The sequence below is a fragment of the Bison bison genome, unplaced genomic scaffold, assembly GCF_000754665.1.
Source record: "Bison bison bison isolate TAMUID 2011002044 unplaced genomic scaffold, Bison_UMD1.0 scf7180017864238, whole genome shotgun sequence".
NCBI lineage: Eukaryota > Metazoa > Chordata > Mammalia > Artiodactyla > Bovidae > Bison > Bison bison.
This window is the reverse complement of record NW_011494810.1, coordinates 3,083,429-3,107,301: the sequence shown is the minus strand read 5'-3', so window position 1 is coordinate 3,107,301 and position 23,873 is coordinate 3,083,429. Positions and strand designations below refer to the sequence as shown.

Here is a 23,873-nt window from a genome sequence, read left to right as displayed (position 1 = left end):
CCAGTGCCTATGGAAATAAACCTGTCATTCAATCCATTGGTAAAATGTTCCTGATCCATCTTGCCAGTTCTATCATTTACTCTCTTTTTATGCTTCCTATACTCCAACCAAACTGGAGTCTCAGTTAAGAATCTTTTGATTATAACATGACAGAAAACTCAACTCAAGACCTAAACAGTCAGTGGATGTTACTGACTCTTGTAACTGGAAAACCCAGAAGTATGGCTGACCTCGGGCAAGGTTTGGTCCGTTGACTCAAGCAATGTCACTTTGGAACTACTCTCTCCGTTTCTCTGCTCTGCCTTCTCTGGTGTTGGCGACATCCTTGGCCTCCTCAGGGCAGTCCCCAACAACTCCATACTCTCCCTATCTGGTAACAGAATGGGTGCAGCAGCCCAGCCCCTGCATCCTTGCCCCACACCATTTAGGAAAAAACTTCATTGACCAGCTCCCATGCCTCTCCCAAATCATTCCCCAGCCAGGGAAGAAAAGACAATCGGTTTAAGCCAATCAAGGCCTACTTCCACAACTGTGAAGGGGGAGTCATTTCCCCAAAAACCACATGACTGAATATGGGTCAGCAGGAGATCCTCAAAGAAATGGAGCTGCTATTGGGGAAACGGGGAAGATGGAAGCTGGAAGGGCAGGTAATAGGTGTCCAGTTATTGAGCATGCTATTTTTTCTGCTTTTGTGATTTTGCACCTATTTAATCCATCTACCGATAGATACTCTGTGCCACCTTCAAGGACCTTCTCAAGTGCCCCTGCCTTCCCAACACCACTCCTGTCTCTTCCTTTGGGGAGTCACGTCTACCTCTTCTGATCCCTCCCAGCACTGTGCTTACCTCTCCCTTCTATCTGCTCACCATTCCCTGATCTGCAGGTACTGAGGGGAATGGACATGCTTCCTAGGGCACGTCTGCTGGAGCTGGGTGATGGATGGCTGCTGTCACATTGGCTCAATGGGGTGAGATAACAGCATTGCTGAGCTTCCAGCTGGCTGGGGAGGGCCGGCTGGTTGGACAGCATGGGCTGTCCCAGGTGCCACAGCTTGGGCTGTCCCATGTCTTCACCCCCAGCAAAAATTTGGACTTGCCCAGTCTGCAAGTAGTCTACTCTTAGCCCCTGAACTGCCCTGGCAGGGCCAGTCCAAATGTGACAAGAAAGCAGGGGACATGCATGAGGAAGGCAGACTTGCCTGAGAGTAGTGGCACTTGGGGGATGGCCAGTGGGGTCCCAAGAGAGCAGACACTAGGAGGCAGGCAGCACCCTGGGTTCCTTTTCCCACGATGGCTTCACTGCCTCCTCTTTGAAGTGTTAACCTTCTTCAGGTGTCTCTGGCCTTGCGGGGGTGAGAGAGTTGTTGAGGGAGAGGAAGCGCTTGTAAAGAGCTTGCTGGTTTAAAACAGAGGAGACCAGAGCTGAGTGTCAGAGAGGGAAGACACTCAGAGGCATAGGGTGGGATGGGTAAGTGTGAGCGGGTATAGTGACAAGGGCTGGGCTGTGAGTCTGGAGAGGGGACAGAGCCATTATTCATTCACCACTGAGCCTTGCAGCTTCCCTCAGTGGGGTAACACATCAGCAGTTTTCCCTTCTGTGTTCCTGTTTTAATGAAAAGTTGGGCTCAGCAGGGGGGTAGCCACATCTCCTGATCTCTTTCTCTGTTTGACAGGGATCCTCACCCTGCCCAGAAGCTGATGGTCTGGAGCAGAGCTCAGGGTGGCTGAGGGCTCATGTGAGGGACTAGTGGGGATTCTCTGTCCCCTGTGAGCACTCCCTAGAGACAGCTAGTGGGCAGAACAAGGGGGAGGCTTCGTGTCCCAGGCCTGCCTGATGATCATCTTCTAAATCACTGACCCTGGGAATATACTAGGGCTTTCTTGGTGTCTCTGATGGTAAAGAATCTACCTGCAATGCAGGAGACCCCAGTTTGATCCCCTGGGTCGGGAAGATCCCCTGGAGAAGGAAAGGGCAGCCCACTCCAGTATTCTTGCCTGGAGAATCCCATGGACAGAAGAGCCTAGTGGGCTACCATCTTTGGGATTGCAAAGAGACACAACTGAGTGACTAATGCTTTCAGGGGATGCATTACATCCAAGCCAACTTCAGAGAAATCTCATTCTTCAGTGAGACAAATGGAACCAGATGATGGAGAGACCTGCCCAGGTGACCCCACATTGACAACCTTGCAGGGCAGGTGGGGGTGGGACTGGGGAGAGCTTCCTGTGTCTCAATTTTTGCCCTCTTCTTGGGTGCCCCCACTGCCCTTGAGGACTGAGGAAGGGATAGCTGCTGCCCTCTGGTTTCCTCACTCTGGCTTTGGTTTCCTCACTGGAAATCTCTGTCCGCCAGACAGAGGGCATCTCAGTCCATTTGGGCTGCTGTAACAAAATACCAAACCATGGATGGCTTGTCAACAGAAGTTTATTTCTCACAGTTCTGGAGGCTGGGCCGTCCAAGATCAAGGCACTGGCAGATTTGGTGCCTGGTAGCTTCCCTGGTGGCTCGGCTGGTAAAGAATCTGCCTGCAATGCAGGAGACCTGGCTTCGATCCCTGGGCTGGGAAGATTCCCTGAAGGAAGGCGTGGCAACCCACTCCAGTATTCTTGCCTGGAGAATCCCCATGGATGGAGGAGCCTGGCGAGCTACATTCCATGGGGTCACAAAGAGTCAGACACGACTGAGTGAGCACAGCACAACACAAGAGCTTGTTTCCTGGTTCACAGACAGCATCTTCTTTCTGTGTCCTCACATGGTGGAAGGGGCTAGGGAATAATATTCTGAAGTCTCTTTTATAAGGACATTAATCCCATTCATGAGGCCTCCACCCTCATGACCTAATCACCTCAAAAGGCCTACCTACTAATATCATCACACTGGGGGTTAGGATTTCAACACATAAATTTTGAGAGATCACTTTCAGTCTATAGCAGAGGAAGATGAACAACTAGGCATTGGATGGACGCAGTGTGACTTGGTCACGTGTTGAAGTCATGGCAGGCAGTGGGTATGTCAGGAACCATTCTTGTCCCTTCTGCTAAACTTGGAATGTTCTGGGGTCAGGACAGCATGGTCATTATCACAGACCTGGAGCTGTAGGGGGCGCCAAATGTCTGCTCCAGCTTATTTCCTTCGAACCACAGAGCTCTCAGTGACGCAGGCAACCGTGGGTGCCACTTGTAGACACGGATCAGCCAGGGTCAGAGCGACTTGTGTGGGCACTCTACTAGCCAGAGAGGGAGCTGGGACTCAGATTCTGGCCTTCAGTTCCCAGGTCAGAGATCTGCCCACCATCCCAGACCTTGCCCAGGGCTGAGCCCAGGAAAGCTCTGAGCGCAGTATAGCCAGTGCCTTAGGGCACAGACTCTAGAGCCAGACTTCTGGTTCTGCCATCAACGTTGTCATCTGAATCAGTGGTTGGTTCCCTTTGATTGCCGAGCACTATTCCATGGTACAGATGGACTGCAACTTGTTTATCCGTTCACCAGAGCTGTTTCTAGATTTCGGGAATGACAAAGCTGCCTTTGATGGACACATCTTCACTTCTCATGGGAGTGGGACTGCAAAGGCAAATGGAAAGCATGCCCTTGGCAAGTTACTTCACCTCTCTGAGCTTCAGGTTTTCACCTCTGAAATGAGTATAATGATAATACCTAACTCAAAAGTTGTTGAGAAAATTGAGATGTTATATCTAAACACGTAGAATATATGTAACAAAAAGAATTTCTTATCAAGTTAAACACACACTTTCCATTTGCCTTTGTAATCCCACTCCCGTGAGAAGTGAAGACGTGTCCGCCAAAGGCAGCTTTGTCATCCCCAAAATCTAGAAACAGCTCCAGTGAATGGATAAACAAGCCACAGTCCATTCATACAATGGAATACTGCTCAGCAATCAAAAGGAACCAACCCCGATTCAGATAACAATGTCGATGAACCTCAAAGGCATTATTCTAAGGGAAAGAAACCAGACACAAAAGCCTACATACTGTATGATTCCATTTCTATGAGATTCTAGAAAAGGCAGAACTCTTGCGACAGAAAGCAGATCAGTGGTTACTGAGGTTGGTAGAGGGATTGATAGCAGAGGGGCTCGGGGGACGTTTGGGGGACGACGCTGTTCTCTCTTGATTGTGGTGTTGAATACATTTGTCAGAAGTCACCAGACTGTAGATTTAAAGGGGGTGCATTTTACTTTGTGTGTCAAAATAAAAAGACATCACTGCTCTTTAAAAGCAGAGCCGGGGGCATAATAAACACTATACAACTGTGAGCTGCTATTATTATGATTACTGTTACAATTAGGATCACCCAGGGGAGAGTGTCCGGATCGGTCATCCATGTTCTGGATCCACCCTGGCCGTGCCCCGGCACCCACCTGCCTGCTTAGGTTGGCAGAGGATGAGCCAGGTCTTTCCTGCAGACCTGGCTCCTGTGGGTGTGGACAGCCGAGCGGGGAGCTCGGAGCCGGCACTCAGCTGTTTCCTGAGTCTGGTTTCCCTCCTGCTGATCCTGCGAGGTACTCAGTGACACGTTAGCAAGAAAGATGCCACAAGAAATAAAGTTTGTTATGAATTATTCTACTTGGGGCTAATTATAGGCACAGAGGAGAGGATTATTTACAGAGGCAGGAGACAGCGGAGAGGGAGAGGGGCCCGGAGGCGTGGAAACAAGGTGGAGAGCTGGAGAGCGAAGCCAGTGGGGAGGTGTTTGGGGGAGTAAAAGCACCTTTTAAATAAAGGTGTAACTAAATGAAGGTCCAAGCTGAAGGCAGTGTCTCAGCAGAGAGATCAGAGCCCTCAGGCCTTATTATGTCCTGGAGACACATTGGGGTCCCTCAGGCCACCGGGCTTTGCTGGGTGAGGTGTGTGTGAGGGGGTAGCAGTGTCCAGACTGAGCTAGGCGGGAGGCTGGGGATGACCTGAGCCAAACGTGGACACCCCCTAGTTCTAGCAGGCCAGGGTAGTGCGTGGATGGGCCCACAGGGGGCTGTGGTGAGCTGTGCCATGCTTGAAGAGTGTTGCCAGTGGTGGCTCCTGGACATGAAGGCCTTGTGTGGCCCTGGCTTCCGATCAATGGGGATAGATACCTGTGTTGGTGTGAAAATCCCTAATCTCCAAAAGTTGATTTCAACCTATAGGACACACCTAGCGGCCCGCGGACCTGCGGTCTGCAGCCTCAGAAAGCCAGCCTGGCCTCCTGTTGTTCCATTTGGGAGACAGAGGCCCAGCAGCCCAGCCCCAGGCGGCCCTGCTCACGGGGAGTCACAGGGCCAGCTCAGTCCAGCCATGGACCCCCACCCCAGGGCCCCAGCAGCCAGCCGTCATCACACACTTGTGTCTGCACAGGGTGGGCCTGTGGCTCTCTCAGCTTGTGGGAGGAGCCCCACCTTTCCAGAGGGCACCGATCTTGCCTCCCCCCCAACCCCACCCCCAAGTGTGAGTAGCAGGCCAAGGCTTCTCTAGTTGTGTATGCCTGGCTGCATCACCATCTACCCACTCAACCAGGCAGGAAATGACAGACTCGTCTCTGCTCCCCACCCGCCTCCCTCCCAGCCAGGATGGTGACTCTTCTTACCCTGGTCCCCCACCCCCCAGAGGCTTTTCACATCCACTGCTGCGCTCCAGCAACCTGTTCCAAGGCAGACAGCTCCCTGCCCCCTGGTGACGGCCTTCACTCCCCTCCCTCTCCCCAACAGAGCCATCTCTCTCCTCGTCTCTGATCCCATCAGCCCTGCTCCAGAACCTTCCTGGCTTTCCCAAGTTCAGGGTCCTGGTGTAGATTCACACCCTTTCTCATCCCATCCATGCTGTCACCAGATACGTCCTGCCTCAAACTCCTTACTCCTGTTGCTCCCCCAGCCAGGTGCCCAGCCAGGGCAGTGACAGTGCTGTTTGTGAGGGGAGCGGGCCGTTGGTGAGGCCACACAGGATGGCTGGGAGGAAGCATCCTGCAGAGACAAGCCTGAAGGTCCTGCCATGGGATTTCGGAGTCTTCTGCTCCGACATCCTTGTTGAAGCCTGCTGTTCTCCAGGAACAAGGAGCACACAGATGAGAGGAACAGGAGGGAGGGAGGAGCCTGGGCCGAGCCCTCAAGGTGGAGGCCAAGAGGAGCTCTTGACTCAGAGGGGTTCCTTGGCAGAGGGGAGAAGTGAGGTGAGAGCCTGACTGTAGGGCTGAGTTAGGAATAAGCAGGAGGGAGAGCAGAATGAGGGCCCCAAGGAGGGGGAAACTGAAGGGACCTAGGCTGCAAGGGGGCAGAAGAGTTAAACAAATGGTTTTCTTGGCTTTGATAGAGAGGAGCAAGCATCCTTGGCCACCCTCGGGTCTTCAAGGCATTTTACATAGCTCAGTGACACCACCTCCGGGAAGTCCTCTTGGACACCTCGGATCAGCACTCCCCCACCAAGTTATGTGCTCTCTTGCCACCAGTGTTTCTCTGACTACTGGTTGTAACCTTGGACTTGTGCCCCTGATATCAGGCCAGCGCCTGTCTCCCATGGGTAAGCTCATGAGAGAGGGACCTGGGTTTTGCCCTTCGTGGAAAATTCAGGTTGCTACTCAGGGCCTGGCAGGAGAGGCTGAGGATGGGCAGCGAGAGCAGCACAGCCCTGGAGGGAAGTCCTGGAGGGAGCCAAGGCTGCTGGGTGGTGAACTGGCCCAGAAAGAGGTTGCACTGACCTTGAAGTGAGCTGGCGTATCAAAAGGGGGCGGATGTGTTCCGGAGCAAGGTGGACACAGATGCTACCCAAACGCCCTGCCTGCCGAGCTTCCACAAGGCACCCGCAGCCCCACCCAGACTCGCATTCCCTCTTGGCCTCCCAGCCCCTCACCATCCGTTTGTGGTGCTCTGACGGCGATGCCTGCCTTCTGGTTTGGGCGGAGATGAAGGTCGGCCTCATCCACGGCTCGCTGAAGTCAGGCCCCATCTGAATCTCCACATCCAACAGCCAGGATCAGGCCCTGGAGGGGTCTTGTTGGAAGAAAGGCTGCCCGGGTGAAACTACCCCATCGCCAGCCTCAGAGACTGACCGGCTGTCCCCGCTGGTCCCGGCAGGAAAGCAAGTGTCTGTGACCTGGCCCGCTAACCCAAGAGCCCTCCCTCCAGGGCTTCCCTTGTGGGGAGGACCCCCCGCCCAAAAACAGGCCACTGGGGGTCCCAGAGAGAGCACTGCATGGGGGCGGAAATGTGGGGGCCCTTGGCACCCACTCGTTTCCTTCAATTCATTAAGACCTGTAAATTTTCTCATTAATATACTTAAAGTTCGTTTTAAGGGGAACGAGCGCAGAGATAATTGATAATAAACCCTCAGTTAATGCCCTCGGTTTACTGTATGTAATTTATATCCGCTGATAGCGTCTCTCACTCCCAATTACCCGTTTAGCTGTGGCGATAACAGCAGTTCAGTCAGACCAATACCAACTTTTATATATTCCAGGCTGATAGCAATAAATACCCACACAGGGAAACTCACTGGGCCTACTGTATTTTTTTTTTAAGATTTAAATATTCATGCAATTATGAGTGATTTATTAAGAGCTAATGACCCCTTTAAGAGGCTCTAAATATCCACCCAAAGAAGCCCTGGCCCTCCTCTCCCCCTTCACCCTCATCTCTCCTTGCTGTCCGCCCCCCACATCAGAGAAATGAGTGGTTCTTTCACAGCCCGGATGACATCAGAGCATCACCCATGTTGCCATGACAGTGGCAGGTAGGTGAGGCAGAGGCCAAGGATGGAGGTCAGGGCCCGGAGGGGCTGGATTTCTTGAAGGTAGACGCCCCTGTTCCCCCCGCCATCAGAGCTGGGGGACGCAGGGGTAAGGAGGCCACGCACCAGCCCCTCTGCTCCCCCACCGGCCAGTGGCCCTCCACACGGCAGCCTCCTCCAGGCTGGTCTCCAGGAGTACCCACTGCCCATTTCGTTCTGTCTGTAGTGTCCCCTCACTGCCCCCTCCCTTGTCCGTGCCCCTCCAAGCCTCCGGCTTGTCTGAGTCTCTGCCCATCCTGTAGGGCTCCCTTGGGAGGAAGTACACTTGCTTCTCTCCTGCTGCCCTCTCCCTCCTTTCTTTCATTTTCAAATGTTCCACCCTGGTTACATCAAGGAGAGGAGGGCGTGCAGGGGTCTGTGATTCTGGGACTCAAGGCCCAGAGAAGGCAGTAGCTCACGTCAGGCTGCACAGCAAGGCCCAGGGCACCTCTTCTTCCTCCACCCCACTTCCTCCAGCCCCCTCTCCTCCAGTGGCAAGACTTCCAAGCCCATTAAAGGGGCAGGAAAGATAATGAACAAACCAGGAAAACATGAAATCAATATCAGGAGAAAAAAAGTCCGGCTGCCATTAAGTGAAATAAACAAGCTGGTAATTATTTGGACAGCGGGTAATTAAAATGGGGTGAGGGCTCATTACTGTCTTGTTGGGGTTTGATGGGTGCGATCTAAACCCTCTTCCTAGTTCTAAGGCCATAGCCGGGCCTGAGTTCCTGCCAGCCTAGATCTGGGGGATCGTAGCAGAGATTTTCTCTATGGAGTGCCCACCCCTGACCTGCCTGTGACCTCATCTCCAGCAAACTTCTCTCAGTTCCTCTCTCAGGATCTGAGGCCCAGAGCAAAGGCAGGCAAGGTGGGGTAGCCCCTAACCCACCATCATCCCTACCAGGAAGCAGCTTCCTGCTGGTTCTCAGACCCCCAGGCTCTGGGAGAGAGCAGAGCCTTCAGGCCTTAGCTGAGGGTGACCCTTGTGATAACCCTAGGGTGATAAATGAATGACCCCTCCAGCCTCTACCAGGCCCCAGAGAAACCTCCTTCGGGAGACCTTGATGAAGAGGGGTCCCAAGGCGAAGACAGAATGATAGGGTGGGTGCTGGCAAAGGTGGGAAGAGCAGGAGAGGGAAGGAAGCCAGGCAGGCAGAGTGGGGACAGAGAGGGGGCTCCCCCTGACCCTGCTGTGACCCCAGTTCTTAGCTCTGTACAGTCAAAGGAGACCTTGGGCATTGTCCAATCTGGCTTTGGCCTGCCAACTTGTTTGGCCCACACAGTGTCTAAATGTTTAAATTAGTTGTCAACATTTTAAAACAGGAAATTTCACATAAAAATGATTTCTAGCTTCTCTTGAAAGAAAAAAAAAAACCTGCAGCACCTCCTGGGCTGGTCTACCATGTGGCAGCGGTTGGCTGAGCTGAGCTGGCCCCTGGGACAGGCATCTTCACTTTCCACTTCTCCTGGGCTTCATCAGCCCCTGAAGCACTGAGTTTGCCACCCCTGATGCCGTCCCATTCCTTCTGGGGCCCAGAGAGGGCAGTGACTTACCCAGGGCCACACAGCCAGGTAAAGGCAGAGTGGGGACTGGCCCGGCTCCTGCCCTCAGGGAGCCCATACCCTGGGCCCATCGCTGGTAGATACACTCCTGAGCTTGCAAGTGACAAGGGAGGTAGGCTGTGGGTTGGTGCCAGAGTTGAGGCTGCTACACTGGGTGTGCAGGGGGAATGGGGGGCTGTTTGGGGAACCCACCTTTACCCTGTGATCAGTGGGAGCTGTTGCAGGGGCTTGAAGGGCAGGATCAGATTTTCTTTCTAGAAATAGCACTGTGTTGGCATTGTTGACAAAGCCAGGAGATGGTCACCTAAAGACAGGTTTCAGGGGCTGGGGGTGGGGGTAGCCCCAAAGTGCAAGAAAGGAGGGAGTGGGTAGTAGAGAGGTTGGGGGAAGCTAGAATGGTGGACTGTGAAGGCACAAGAAGGCCTGGCAGCCCCGCTGTGTCCCTGCCAGCTGAGCACAGTCTCTGCGAGCAGGTTTGGGGGACCCACCAAACCCAGCTAGGGACATGCCCAGTGTGAGGTTGAGGGGGCATCCAGAGGCAGGGGAGATGTCAGCATGCAGCTCGGCTGTGAGGGGGAGTGAGGGGCCCCATTGGAGAGCAGGAGGTTGTGGGGGTGGGGAGCTATGGAGAAAGGGGGCCCCGGGAGAGGGCAGAGCACAGCCAAGCGGCTGCATGGACAAGGGTCAAAGGAGGAGCTGGGCTTGCGTCCACCTACCACCCCTGCCAATAGGAGCTGGATCTGGCACGAGTTTTTGGGTCCCTGCTGAGAATGGGGTCACAGGATGGCCTGGCCACTGGGTCACCATCCTAGCGAGGGCATCAGCCACCTGGCTAGATTTAGGCCAGAGGACAGTGGGCAGTGCTGGTGTGCTCTATGCCCAGGACTTCCCAGGCGGGGCTGTGGCTGCTGGCTGCCCCACAGGGCAGGAGCAGGAGTCTGCCTGGGGCACTGCTGTGAGGCTCGAGTCCGATGCACTTGCTGAATCAGTGTGGCCTGGTCGAAGGCGTGGGGCACTGTATGGGAATCCATCACTCAGCGTGTGCTTCCCTTGTCCCTGCCTCAGTTTTCTCACCTGGAAATTAGAGCTTTAGAATAGTTTGGCTCCTAGAATTGTCATGAGAACTAAATAAGAAAATCCATGTGAAGTTCACCACTGCTACTACGGTGTGACCATGTAAGGTGTGTGTGAGAGTGAATGTGTGTGCACGTGTGTGTGTATGTGTAAGAGCCTGCGTGCGTGTGCTGGTGCTGGCTGTGGTTGTGGGCGGTGTGTCCCACCAGCCTAGGGCAGATCACTGGGTGGTGCCCTGTCTCATCTCTGAGCTCCATCTGGGGGTGCACTGTCCCACCCTGGGCACCCTGAGCTGAGCCCTGGATGCCCTCCTGGCCCCCGCTCAGGCGGGGCTCACATTAAACCAGTGAGATATGAAACCCCACCATATCCAGGACAGGGTCTTTAATTAAATTAATTGCCGGCAACATTGTAAAAATGCTGATAGGGTCATAAACGGAGGCTCGGCGATGCCGTTCATCATCTCCTCGGATTTGAGGGGGCTATTCCTGGGCTGGGGGCAGAGGTAGCAGTGTCCCACTGAGTACCCGGGGAGCTCGGGTGGGCAGGCCCGCCACAGGAGAGGGAAATGGGAGCAGGGGGCACAGTTTGTCTTAAGGGTGCACTTAAGACGCAGTCACACCCTCCTTACTTGGCCTGTGTGTTTCCTTGGTGAAGGACACGGATGGAGGTGGGGTGCCTAGGGAGCCGGTAGGGGCTGCAGGGAGAGGGGAGCACCTTCCAGCCTCCTGGCCAGTCGGAATCACTCTTGATCCAACCTGAGAATCTGGTCCAGCTCAGCCGCTGATGGCTGTGTGACCTTGAGCAAGTTCTTGCCCTATCTGAGCCCCAGCTTTCTCACTAGGAAGACAGGCAGACCCTCTCCCCACCTGCCTGCCTCCCTCATGTTCCCTGTGCCCTCCTGGCCACCCTCCCATGGCCTCCCACCTCGCAGGAAACACTTGCCAGGGAGCCTTTTATGTCTCTTCCAGCTGGAGCTGCAACGGGCCCTGACGGGGCTCAGATGACTATCTCCCGCCGCCAAGCACTGGTGAGGGCCTGGGCATGCACCCACCTGCCCACCTCTGCCAGGTGAAAGGTAGAGGAGGCCTGCCTTGCACACACACACCCCGCCACAATCACCATCGCCAGAAGCACACCCACAGCCACACACATGGCACTGGCAGAAGATTCCAAAGCAGGGAAAAGCCTTCCTTCCCTGGTTCTCTCTGGGCTGTGCGACCACATAATTACCCTGGATTCCATTCTATTTAATTGCAGCTTATTAAATTCTAACCAGCCAATTATCAGCCACAATTACAGCTTAATTCAGGGACACAATAGCTATTTTATCGTTTGTTAATCAAATGCTTATTTAGGCCTCAGCTTTATTAACTATTTCTCTGGTCCAAAGCAAGACCCTGTGGCCAGAAGGGGCCCTGGGAGGGGCTCCCTGGAGGTCTATCCCCGCTTCAAGCACTCTCTCCCCAGGCACCTGATAGTTTCTAAGTCCCCTCATGGGTGGGTTTAGGGGCTCTTAGCAATGCTCTGGACCAAAGTTGGAAGACAGAGTTTTTTCATTCGTGCATTCAGCATGTGTTCATCAAACGCCACCTGTGTGCCAGGCCTGGGACCGTAGCTGTGAACAAGACAAGTGTGGTCTCCGTTGTCATGACACCTTTCAGGGGAAGGAGACCTAGACAAAAAGCAGCAAGCAAGTACACTATTTCAGATAGTGGTGGGTGCTATGAGGAAAATAGACCGGGGAAGGGCCGAGGGGCTGGTTTAGAGGGCCTACCTGAAGGACTTCCCTGGCGATCCAGTGGTTAATATGCCACACTTCCATTACAGGAGGTGTGGGTTCAATCCCTGATCAGGGAACTAAGAGTCTTCAAGCTGCATGGTGCAGCCAAAAATAACAAAGGGCCTACCACAGACATGAAATTAAAAGACGCTTGTCCCTTGGAAGGAAAGCTGTGACAAACCTATACAGCATATTTAAAAGCAGAAACATCACTTTGCCGACAAAGGTCTGTCTAGTCAAAGCTCTGTTTTTCCAGCAGTCATGTTTGGATGTGAAAGTTGGACCATAAAGAAGGCTTAATGCCAAAGGAATTGATGCTTTTGAGTTGTGGTGCTGGATAAGACTCTTGAGAGTCCCTTGGACTACAAGGAGATCAAACTAGTGAATCCTAAAAGAAACCAACCCTGAATATTCATTGGAAGGATTGATGCTGAAGCTGAAGCTCCAATACTTTGGCCACCTGATGCAAAGAGCCAACTCATTAGAAAAGACCCAGATGCTGGGAAAGATTGAAGGCAGAAAGAGAAGGGAATGACAGAGGATGAAATAGTTGGATAGCATCACCAACTCAATGGACATCAGTTTGAGTAAATTCTGGATGTTGGTGATGGACGGGGAAGCCTGGTATGCTGCAGTCCATGGGGTTGCAAAGAGTCGGACGCGACTGAGTGGCTGAAAAACAACCACCTCAGATGCAGCAGTCAAGGATGGCCTCCTAGAGGAAGTAAAGTTGAAGATGAGACCTGAGGGATTAGAGGAGGGCCCTGTGGTAGAGCAGGGGGCAGTGTGTTGCAGGCAGAGGATAGAGCTATGCAAAGGCCCTGGGGAGGGGTGAGCTTGGAGGGTTTAGGAAGCAGAGAAGGGTCAGTGTGTCAGCCAACTGAGCAAGGGGTGGTGTGATGGGGGGGCCAGGTCTGGCTCCAAGAAAGGTCCATAACTCTTTCCCTAGGCCTGGCCTGGGTCAGTGGGTGTGAAGAGCAGGCCCTCCTTCTGTGGCTATGTGACCTTAGACAAGTCCTGAGCTTCACGTTTCTTGTCTATGAAACAAGGAGGGGCTGGAAGGCACCTGAGGGCAGCTGCCAGAGGTTCAAGCCTGGTCCGCGACAGCTGGTGGGCAGAATGATCCAGTCACCCACCCCACATGGGGTGACTGTCCTCTGAGCCATGACATGGCACCATGCCTAGCCCCAACTGCCTTGTTCTTTGCAGTTCAGCCTGTCTGCCTGTCCTCCCCATGATGCCTGTGTCTGTCCTTGTGATCAGGCCCCTGGAGCCCGCTGGGAAGCTGAGTGACTTTCCTCCAGTCTTGGCAAGGTGGCTGCTGTCTCTGTGACACTTTCACACATGCATTACCATAGAAACCACAGTGCCACTCACACATGTGTGAGAGCAAGGGTTAGGCGATCAGCCCTTCCTTCCGAGGGACACGGTGAGGGGCTGTCGCTCCAGTCTGCCACCTCCGGCATGCTCCCTGACAAGAGGGCCTGCAGTCGTGCGTCCCCTCATTCACTGACCACACGCCGGGGCAGAAGAGCCTGAGCTCAGGACCATCCCTGCCATCCGGGAAGTCCTGTGATGTTTGGAGCCACAGCCAGGGAGACAGAAGATTGAAGGAAAGACCACAGGGCCGGGAAGGGAAAGAAGAACAGCCCTGGGGCACGACCGGAGGCCCCAGGGGTCGTGTTCCTGACCCACCTTGTCCTGGGGCTGGGTCAGCACTATTTGCCCCAAATGAGGAAACCGAAGCTTAAGAAGCAGGGGACGGCACAGGGGTCTGCAGCAGGCAGTGAGCCCTGGAAGCAGCTGGTGGACAGAGCAAGGTTTTTGCATGTTGGATTTAGAAAAATACCAGGGCGCGGCCCCACCTTGCTTGGCCTCATGGCACCCCATCGTCACCTCCAGGCAGGTCCAAGGCTCTGAGTTGCCACCTGGAAGCTCAGAGTCCTTCATGAAGCCCCCAGATCTGTCTCTTCATGGCCTCCCACCCACCATCCCTCCACCCCGCCGCTGTGTGTGTTTCTTCAACAGCAAATGCTAACTTCACCCCTGCTTATCAGAGCCTCTGAGTGAAGCTCCCTCATCATAAAATTGCCCACATTTAAAAAATAATAACTCGCGAGGGCGTCCCTGGCTGCAGGGGTGCAGATGGGCAGGAGAGCACAAATCCCTGTTCCCGTGTGTGTCTGCACCCCCTCCGCACGCTCCCCACCACTGTGGCCATGGCTCCCACCCCTCTGTCTCCTCTGGACCCTGAACTACAGCTTCTCCGCTGTCCCCTGGCCCACCTCCCCACAGTCCACCACAGGGGGGTTCTAGAATTGACTGTTTGGAAAGTAAGCAGAGCTAGCTTCCAGACAAAGCTGAGTGCGTGTCCCCCTCTTTCAGTCCTCCTTTCTGGGCTGTGCTCCCTGTCAAGGGAATCATAGTCAACATTCATTTAACAAGCGCTCACTGGACACTTGGTGTGTGTCGGTCCCTGGCCAGGCTCTGGGGGATGCTTAAGGGTTAGGGCAATGTCACCATTCAGTCCCTGCCCTCAAGGCACCTACAGTCTGAGTAGGGAGACAGATTCATAAAGGGTGACCACATGGTGTGGGAGGTACCAAGGTGAGTTCAACCAGGGCCTGTGGGAGCCCGGGGGAGGTGCGGCCAGCTCTGTCTAGGGGTCAGGGAAGGCTTCCTGGAGGAGGGGGTATTTGAGCAGATCTAGAAGGACAAGTAGAAGTCACCCAGGCAGAGAGCAGGTGGGGACTGGATCAAAGCAATGAAAGGATCCTCACTCCAACTGGCCTCAGGCAGAGAAAGGAATCCAGGCTCGGCCTTCCGGCTTCTTGAGACCCCAGGCTTCCCACAGAGTGAGGAGTCGATCTCCTTTCTTCCCTCCATTCTCCAAGCCTCTGCTTCAGACCCATGGACGGCCTCCCATTCACTTGGCCTCCTATGGCCGGCAGGACCAGAGGGACTGGTCCAGCAGAGAGATTCTCTCTTCCCAGCATCCCAAACCAAATCCCAAAGTCCCATCTTTTGCAGTGGGGTGACCTGCCCATCTGGGCACCAGTTGGTGCCACATACCTACCTCTGGGACCAGAGGTGATGTCAGCCCACCCAGACCGAATGGCCATATGGATGGAGTTGGGGGAGGGCCAGGCATTCCCTGCAGAAAATCAGACACTATCAGCCAGACAGGGGAGGGAGACAAGGCCCCAGCCAGGATATGCGCCTGCATTGGGAAGATTCCCCTGGAGATGGGAACAGCTCCCCACTCTAGTATTCTTGCCTGGAGAATTCCATGGACAGAGAAGCCTGGCAGGCTACAGTCCATGCGGTTCCAAAGAGTCAGACATGACTGAGCAACTAACACTTTGCACAACTGCAAAGGGTCAAGATGCCAACCTACACACTTGAAGAGAGGCCCTGGAGGCGAGGCCAGGTGGCAGCTCAGGCCCTGGGCCAGTAGAGCCTTGAATGCCAGGCAAAGTGTGTGGCGCACCATCCTGTGGACTCTCCTCTCCCCACCCGGGCCTGTGGAGCAGGACAGCCAGGCCCCCAGCGGACCTACCAAATGCATATCTCCAGGCTAGAGAGACTGGGAGCACAGTTGGGGTGGGGGAGGCGGGTACAGTGCTGGGTGGACAGCCAGGAAGAGAAAGACAGAGGCTGCCAGGCCCCTAGCCCCCTCTCCTTCCTCCACCCATCTCCACACCCAGGACATTTCTCAGGGAAGTGGCAAAAGCAGGGGCTTGCTGCCCCTCCCCCTCACCATTGACGCAGGCCTGGCTGTTGGGAGGTTAAACAGGAGCAAGTTGTGGACCAAGACTGGACCATCCACAGCTCCCAGCTGAGTGAGGCCAGATGACACCCTGCCCCCAGCCCTCCCACCCTGCTCCGTGGGACTGAGTCCTTGCTCAGTAAATACGAGTTCATTAATAGCTTGATTAATCACACCTCATAGTTTCGTGGTGCTTTTAAAAATAAAACACTTGAAAGCACTTTCACACACACCCTGGGCCTCAGAGTTACACGAGTAGGTCTTATCATCCCAGGCTGCTGGTGAGAAAAGGGAGGCTCAGCGTCAGAGCAGCAGGATGTTGGGGTGTGGCGGGGGCAGGTTGGAGTGCAGAGCCATCTCCCTACCCACATCTCTGCCTGTGGGCCACTCTGAGCTCTCTCTGGGTCTCCCTGCAGAACAAGAGTTAAGGGGGCCATCCTTAGGCAAATCTGAAGTTCAAGGGGGAAAAGGGGGGCAGTCATTCAGTCACTCAACAAACACTCCAGAAATAAAGGATTCTGTAAGTTGCTGAGGGTTCTGAAGCAGGTAATTGTTCAATCTCTTAAGTCATGTCTGACTCTGCAACCCCATGGATTACAGCATGCAAGGCTCCTCTGTCCTTCACTATCTCCAAGTTTGCTCAAGTTTATGTCCACTGAGTCAGTTCAGTCACTCAGTCGTGTCTGACTCTTTGCGACCCCATGGTCTGCAGCACACCAGGCCTCCCTGTCCATCACCAACTCCTGGAGTTCACTCAAACTCATGTCCATTGGGTCGGTGATGCCATCCAGCCATCTCATCCTCTGTTGTCCCCTTCTCCTTCTGCTTTCAATCTTTCCTGGCATCAGGGTCTTTTTCAATGAGTCGGCTCTTTGTATCAGGTAGCCAAAGTACCGGAGCTTCAACTTCAGCATCAGTCCTTCCAATGAATATTCAGGGTTGATTTCTTTTAGGATTCACTAGTTTGATCTCCTTGCAGTCCAAGGGACTCTCAAGAGTCTTCTCCAGAACCACATTTCGAAAGCGTCAATTCCTTGGCAGTCAGCCTTCTTTATGGTCCAACTCTCACATTCATACATGACTACTGAAAAACCATAGCTTTGACTAGATGGCTCTTTGTCGGCAAAGTGTTGTCTCTTATTAATACACTATTTAGGTTTGTCACAGCTTTCCAAGGAGCAAGCATCTTTTAATTTCATGGCTGCAGTCACCATCCCCAGTGATTTTGGAGCCCAAGAAAATAAAGTCTGTCACTGTTTCCATTCTTTCCCCATCTATCTGTCATAAAGTGATGGGACCAGATGCCATGATCTTAGTTTTTTGAATGTTGAGTTTCAAGCCACCTTTTTCACTCTCCTCTTTCACCCTCATCAACAGACTTTAGTTCCTCTTCACTTTCTGCCATTAGGTGGTGTGATCTACATATCTGAGGTTATTCATATTTCTCCCAGCAATCTTGATTTCAGCTTGTGATGCATCCAGCCTGGCATTTTGCATGATGTACCATGCACGAACTCTGCATATAAGTTAAATAATCAGGGTGACAGTACACAGCCTTGTCATACTCCTTTCCCAATTTGGAACCAGTCCATTGTTCCATGTCCAGTTCTAACAGTTACTTCTTGACCTGCATACAGGTTTCTTGGGAGACAGGTAAGGTGGTCTGGTCCTCCCATCTGTTTCAGAATTTTCCACAGTTTGTTGGGATTCACATAGTCAAAGGCTCTAACATAGTCAATGAAGCAGAAATAGATGTTTTTCTGGAATTTCCATCCTTTCTCCATGATCCAATGAATGTTGACAATTTGATCTCTGGTTCCTCTGCCTTTTCTAAGTCCGAGAACATCTGGAAGTTCTCGGTTCATATACTGTTGAAGCCTAAATTGAAGGATTTTGAGCATAACCTTGTTAGTATGTGAAATGAGCACAACCGTGTGGTAGTTCGAACAGTTTTGGGATTGCCCTTCTTTGGGATTGTCATGAAAACTGACCTCAGTCCTGTGGCCACTGCTGAGTTTTCCAAATTTACTGACATATGTAGTGCAGCACTTTAACAGCATCATCTTTTAGGAGCTTAAGTAGCTCAACTGGAGTTCCATCAGCTCCACTAGCTTTGTTCATAGTGATGCTTCCTAAGGCCTACTTGACTTCACACTCCAGGATGTCTGGCTCTGGGTGAATGACCACACCACTGTGGTTATGAGGTCTTTAAGACCTTTTCCTGATATAGTTCTTCTGTGTATTCTTGTCACCTCTTGTTAATCTCTTCTGCTTTTTTTAGGTCTTCACTGTTTTTGTCCTTTATCATGCCCATCTTTGCGTGAAATGTTCCCTTGATATCTCCAATTTTCTTAGAGAGATCTCTAGTCTTTCCCATTCTATTGTTTTCCTCTATTTCTTTGCATTGTTCATGTGAAAGGCCTTCTTATCTCTCCTTGCTATTCTTTGCAACTCTGCATTCAGATGGGTACATCTTTGCCTTTCTCCCTTGCCTTTCACTTCTCTTCTTTCCTCACCTATTTATAAAACTTCCTGAGACACCACTTTACCTTCTTGCATTTTGTTTTCTTTGGGATGTTTTTGGTCACTGCCTCCTATACAACGTTAAAAGAACACATTGGTCATAGCAAACACTCTTTTCCAAAACCCAAGAAATGGCTCTACACATGGACATCACCAGATGGTCAGTACCAAAATCAGACTGACTATGTTCTTTGCAGCCAAAGATGGAGAAATTCTATACAGTCAACAAAAACAAGACCTGGGGCTGACTGTGGCTCAGATCATGAGCATCTTTTTGTAAAATTCAGACTTAAATTGAAGAAAGTAGAGATATCCACTTGGCCATTCAGGTACAACTTAAATCCCTTATGATTATGCAGTGGAGGTGATGAATAGATTAACGGGATTAGATCTGGTAGACAGAGTGCCTGAAAAACTATGGATGGAAGTTTGTAACACTGTACAGGAGGCAGTGATCAAGACAATCCCAAAGAAGCAGGTTATAGGGGTGCTAATCCATAAAGTGTGGGTGTAAGGGCACCGAGGGAAGAGCACTTGGGGCAGTTCCTCTGTGAAGGTCTGAGCAGAGCCCAGAGTGCCCGGGCCAGGAGGAGAAGGATTTTAGGAGAAGGAGACAGCAGAAACTGTCAGGCAAGATGCAGCTGGGCTTGTGTGAGGACCGGGAGCCCGGCAGCATGGCCAGAGCAGAGGGAGTACAGGGAAGACTAGTAGGAGGTGAGTCAGAGAGGGGACAGGCGTATGTCCTTGGAGTTTGTTGGGAGGGCAGTGGGAAGCCTCCGGGGTGCTGTGTGCAGGGCAATGCAGAGATCTCCCCCCTGAGGAATGTGTGGTGGGAGGCAGGATGGCTGTAGAGGGTTAGATGGGGAGGCCTTCAGTGGAATGGGCCATAGTGGGCCGGCCCTATGAGGTCCATCTGGGAACTCCCCCACCCAGACATCAAGTCACAGCCAAAAAGCCACCTCCTCCAGGATGCCTTCTTGGCTCCATACTCTTCATCAACTTGCTCCTGTGACCACACTGTCCCCTGAGCCTCACACCAGGGTATGTGCCACATTCAGGACTGGGCATGCTGCCTCCTCCACTGGACCGTGAACTCGCTCAGACAGGAGCCCAGGTCTTGCCTGGGCCAATGACAGGTAGCCCTCCTGAGTTGCGTGGGGGCCAGCCGGCCAGCCCCAGGGCTCACTGGAAGCTGGGTTCCTACTTCAAGGCCTGATCATCGGTAAAGCCCCATTTGCAGTTCTCAGCAACCAAGAGCCCATCAGGAATCCACTAGTGAAAGAAGTCTTCCAACTGAACTCTGAGAGGGTGGTTGGGCAAATAGGAGAGGCCTGGCCAGGGTGTGGCAGGTGGAGTTCCTGGAGAGCTGCAGGGTGAGGCTGGCGGGCCCTGCCCCTGCCTGCTGTCCCACAGCCCCAGCATCTGCATTGGGAAAGCCTTCCTCCCATGCTCACAGCCAGAAGGGAGCAGGAGTGGGTACCCAAATCCTAATCCCCACTCGCCCTCCCTGGCAGTAGGCAGGCTGAGCTGGGCGGCAGGGACCAGAGAAGGACAGGCTGGGAGTGGGGACAGAGGCCTCGGCCACACACTTGCTTCTCCTGGGATAACAGCTCCAGTGAGGATGGGTCCTAGAGGCGAAGCAGGGAAGTCGGCCAGGTCGGGGAGTCCTCTTTCAGAAGAAGTGAATTGAATTGGCCCTGAGGAAAAGGTAGGAGAGTGCCAGCAAAGGAGGAAGGCTGCAGTAGGGAGTGGAGTCATGTCTTTTTTTGTTTATTTTTTAACACCAAAACATACATTTTATTCTGGGGTATAGCCGGTTAACAATGTTGTGATGGTTTCAGGTGAACAGTGAAGGGACTCAGCCGCACATATACATGTAGCCATTCTCCCCCAAACTCTGCTCCCATCCAGGCTGGCACGTGAAGCCATGCCCTTTTGAAGGCATCATATAGCATATGACCCTGAGCAAATACAGGGTTTCATGTCAAAGGCAAAGATCACTCGTGCTGGTGGCCTGCAATGTGGAGAGGGAGAGACCCAAGGCTCTTACCCAGCTTTAGTCCAGGAGAGAGACCTAACTGGGACGGTGAGGGGGGAAGGCAGATCACAAGTGCTGACCACAAGGGTGGAGGTCACGTAGTGCACTCTGGGGCCACACAGAGGGGAAACCAGCTCTGACCACCCAGGAAGCTTCCAGCAGCCCCAAGAGGGCTGAATTTAACCCCACCCATGGCCTTACAGTGTCCTTGCCAGAGGGCATAATGCAGCCTAGAGGGGGCCCCTGGGTCCACCTAATAAATGCCCCACCAGGGGGTGGGGAGGGGAGACCGTGCCCACGTGGCGTGGCAGAGGCCCGGGAGAAGTGAGCTATGTCCCTTATTGGTCACAGTACATTTATTTTTCATTAGCAGTTAAATGCAGACATGAGGGATTGTGCTGGGTTCAGCGGGCGGCTGACGTGAGTAGTGCTTGGTGCAGTGATCGATAGGGAAGCTGGGGGGCCATGTGCCTTCCCCAGCCAGGACCCTTGCCCACCCAGCTCTGAGCCAGTAGGCAGACCTGGGCCATCACATCGAGCCTGTGCAAGGCGGGGCATGGGCAGGCCCAGAAGCTGCTGCTCAGGTCTCTTCTGGAGCCTGTGGTTCCTGCCTCCCACCTCCATGGGCTCTGCTCTGTGTGGCCCGGGGGTCTGCAGAGATACTCTGGCTTCCCCAGTAGGCATCTAGAGAGGCTCCTGACCCACAGCACCCCTCCTCGGGGTCCCTCCTCCTATTCACCCTCCAGACCTTGGGAAACCAGAGCGCAACTCAGCCTCACCCTGGCTGAGCCTGCCGCCTGGGTCAGAGCTGCTGAGTGACAAATGAATGTTACATCAAAGGGTCAGGATGTGGCCCCCCAGAGCCCAAGGCTGAACCTGGGGGACAGGGTAAGTGACTTCTCCCTCAGGCCTCAGACTCCACATCTGAAAAGTATCTGGAGGGCTCCTCCCATTTGCCAGCATCCCCCACCTCCCTCACCCTAAAACACACCTGCAGACTGGCCAAGCCCCATGGAGGTTTTTCAGGAGTGGGTGGGGGCAGGACCAAAGGAGCGTGTCTTCCCAGCTGCAACTGTGGTTTCAGGCGGCTTAGCCTTCACTGCAGTGTAGCACAAAGTGCACGAAGGCATGGGGACAGGCTGGGGATAGAGGTGGATGAGCCCACTGCTGCAGACACTGGGGGCAAGCTCTGTGCCTCAGTTTCCTCGTCAGCCCTCATCCCTGAAGAGATTGCTGGGAGGGAGCTGGAGCCCTTTGCCACTGTCGTGTAAAAGCTCTGGGTGCGGATAGCAACTGACATCGACCAAGCACTGTGCCTTTGTCCTTTTCCCCCTCACGAGCCCAAAGAACTGGGTACCGTACCCTGCTTTGCTGGTGGCTCCGACAGTAAACAATCAGTCTGCAGTGCAGGAGATCCAGGTTCGATCCCTGGGTCAGGAAGATCCCCCAGAGGAAGGTATGGCAACCCACTCTAGTGTTCTTGCCTGAAGAATCCCATGGACAAAGGAGTCTGGTAGGCTATAGTCCATGGGGTTGCAGAGTCGGACATGACTGAGTGACTAACACACACACAAACCCCAGTTTGCAGGCAGAGAAACAGCCTGGGGTTGGGGGAGTGGGGGTTACCTGCAGTCACAGCAGGTTTCTCAGCCTCTGCAGACTTTCCCAGCTCACCCCCTTGACGCCTACAGACCAGGCACAGATCCCCTCCCCAAAATCACAGTCTTGAGTGGAGGGGATCCCTCCTCGGAAAGAGAGGGTCCCTGTTCCAGCAAGAGAGAAAAAGCAGTGTGGATGCCCCCTGGGCCCAAAGAGCCAGGCCACCCATTAGAAGCCCTCCACAGGTTTTGGGCTGCAGGTGAGGAGGGTAGTGGAGCTGGGAAGCCACTGCGGGAGGCACCTCCCGACCTGCGTTGGGCAGTCAGGACCTCCACAGAAGGGGTAACTCACCCAAGGTCACCCTAGCAGGGTCTCTGAAGCATTTCCTTCCATATGCCCAGAGGCCCCTGTTGGTTGGGAGTGTATGTTGGGGGAAGTGACTGCAACCCCGAGAGAGAGGCCCGGCCATCAGGGGGCTTGTCTGGTGGGTGTGGAGGCCGAGGCTACTCTGCCCCCGACCCCTCCCCACCCTCCCCGGGTCCTGTTGTGGGAGCAGACTGCTGAGGGTTTTACTTCCACCAAAGCCTCAGAGCCAATTACCTGTGTAATTAGCAACAAATGACTTGTGGGATAGCTGTGGTTTTCAGTTAAAATTAGAAGGAAACCCATGTTCAGTTCTCCTTAAAGAGTGAGACTTTAGGCTCAGGCTCCCAGACACGCCTTCCTGGCTCCCACCCTGCCTGAGACCCACCCACCCAGCAGCCCAGGCTCACCCAGATTCGCCCCTCCCCACTACAGGGGCCTCACCTGTCGCACGGCCACCAGCGCCCCTTCACATCCAAACCTGCCACAGCCTCTCCCCGCTTCATTCACGTGCTATTTTCTCAGCTCCTACTAAGTGCAGGGGCCAGGAATGGGGAGCAAGCCAGAAGCAGCCCCCCAGGCAGCCCGGCACCAGAGGAAGGGACTCCTGACCCCTAAGCCCTGGCTGCCGGGGCCCTCTGCCTCCTCCAGCTCTCCCCTGGCACCTCCCCAGATCCCTGAACTTCTACCAGAGGAGTAATGAGCCCTGACAATCGCCACAGGCTGGCATTTTTGCCTTTGTCTCGTTTCAGGTCTCCACAGGTCTTCATAAGTCGGGGGCGGGTGTGGGTTGGAGAGGTGGGGAGGGCTGCTGCTCCTCCCGTTTTACACTGAGGGTTGGTGAGGGGCCCATTTAAGCAGCCCAGGTCACTGGACTGGAAGCGGCAGAGCCTGGCCCCACAGGTGTCTCCTCATGGCCTGGCCCTGGCCCCTGAGCAGGCAGGTGGCACCAGGAGGGCCCCCAAGTCCAACAGACCCCACCCCCCGACTCACTGGCCCTGTTTGCTCCTACCACAGGTGCCCAGCAGAGTGCCACGGTGGCCAACCCGGTGCCCAACCCGGTGCCCGGCTCCAACCCAGACCTGCTTCCCCACTTCCTGGTGGAGCCCGAGGATGTGTACATAGTCAAGAACAAGCCGGTGCTGCTGGTGTGCAAGGCCACGCCCGCCACGCAGATCTTCTTCAAGTGCAACGGGGAGTGGGTACGTCAGGTGGACCACGTGATTGAGCGCAGCACGGATGGGAGCAGCGGTAAGGCCAGGAAGGGGCAAGGGAAGAGGGACGTGGTGGGGGAGGGGGCTTGCGGGGGGCATCTCAGCCCCCGAGGCAGTGGAGGCTCAGAGATGGGGCCCTGCTGCCCACCAAAGAGCAGAGGCCAGGGTGAAACTAACCAGCTCTGTGTGGGCAGGA

At 54.0% G+C, this 23,873-nt stretch overlaps 1 protein-coding gene across 1 annotated transcript in view; it reads left to right on the top strand.

The window, feature by feature from the left end:
* Positions 1–23,873, top strand: part of UNC5A (unc-5 homolog A (C. elegans)) — a 64,558-nt gene that overhangs the window by 25,042 nt on the left and 15,643 nt on the right. The window contains exon 2 of the mRNA XM_010846585.1: positions 23,481–23,714. Coding sequence (XP_010844887.1) covers positions 23,481–23,714 — 234 coding nt within the window. The remainder of the gene's footprint in view (positions 1–23,480; positions 23,715–23,873) is intronic.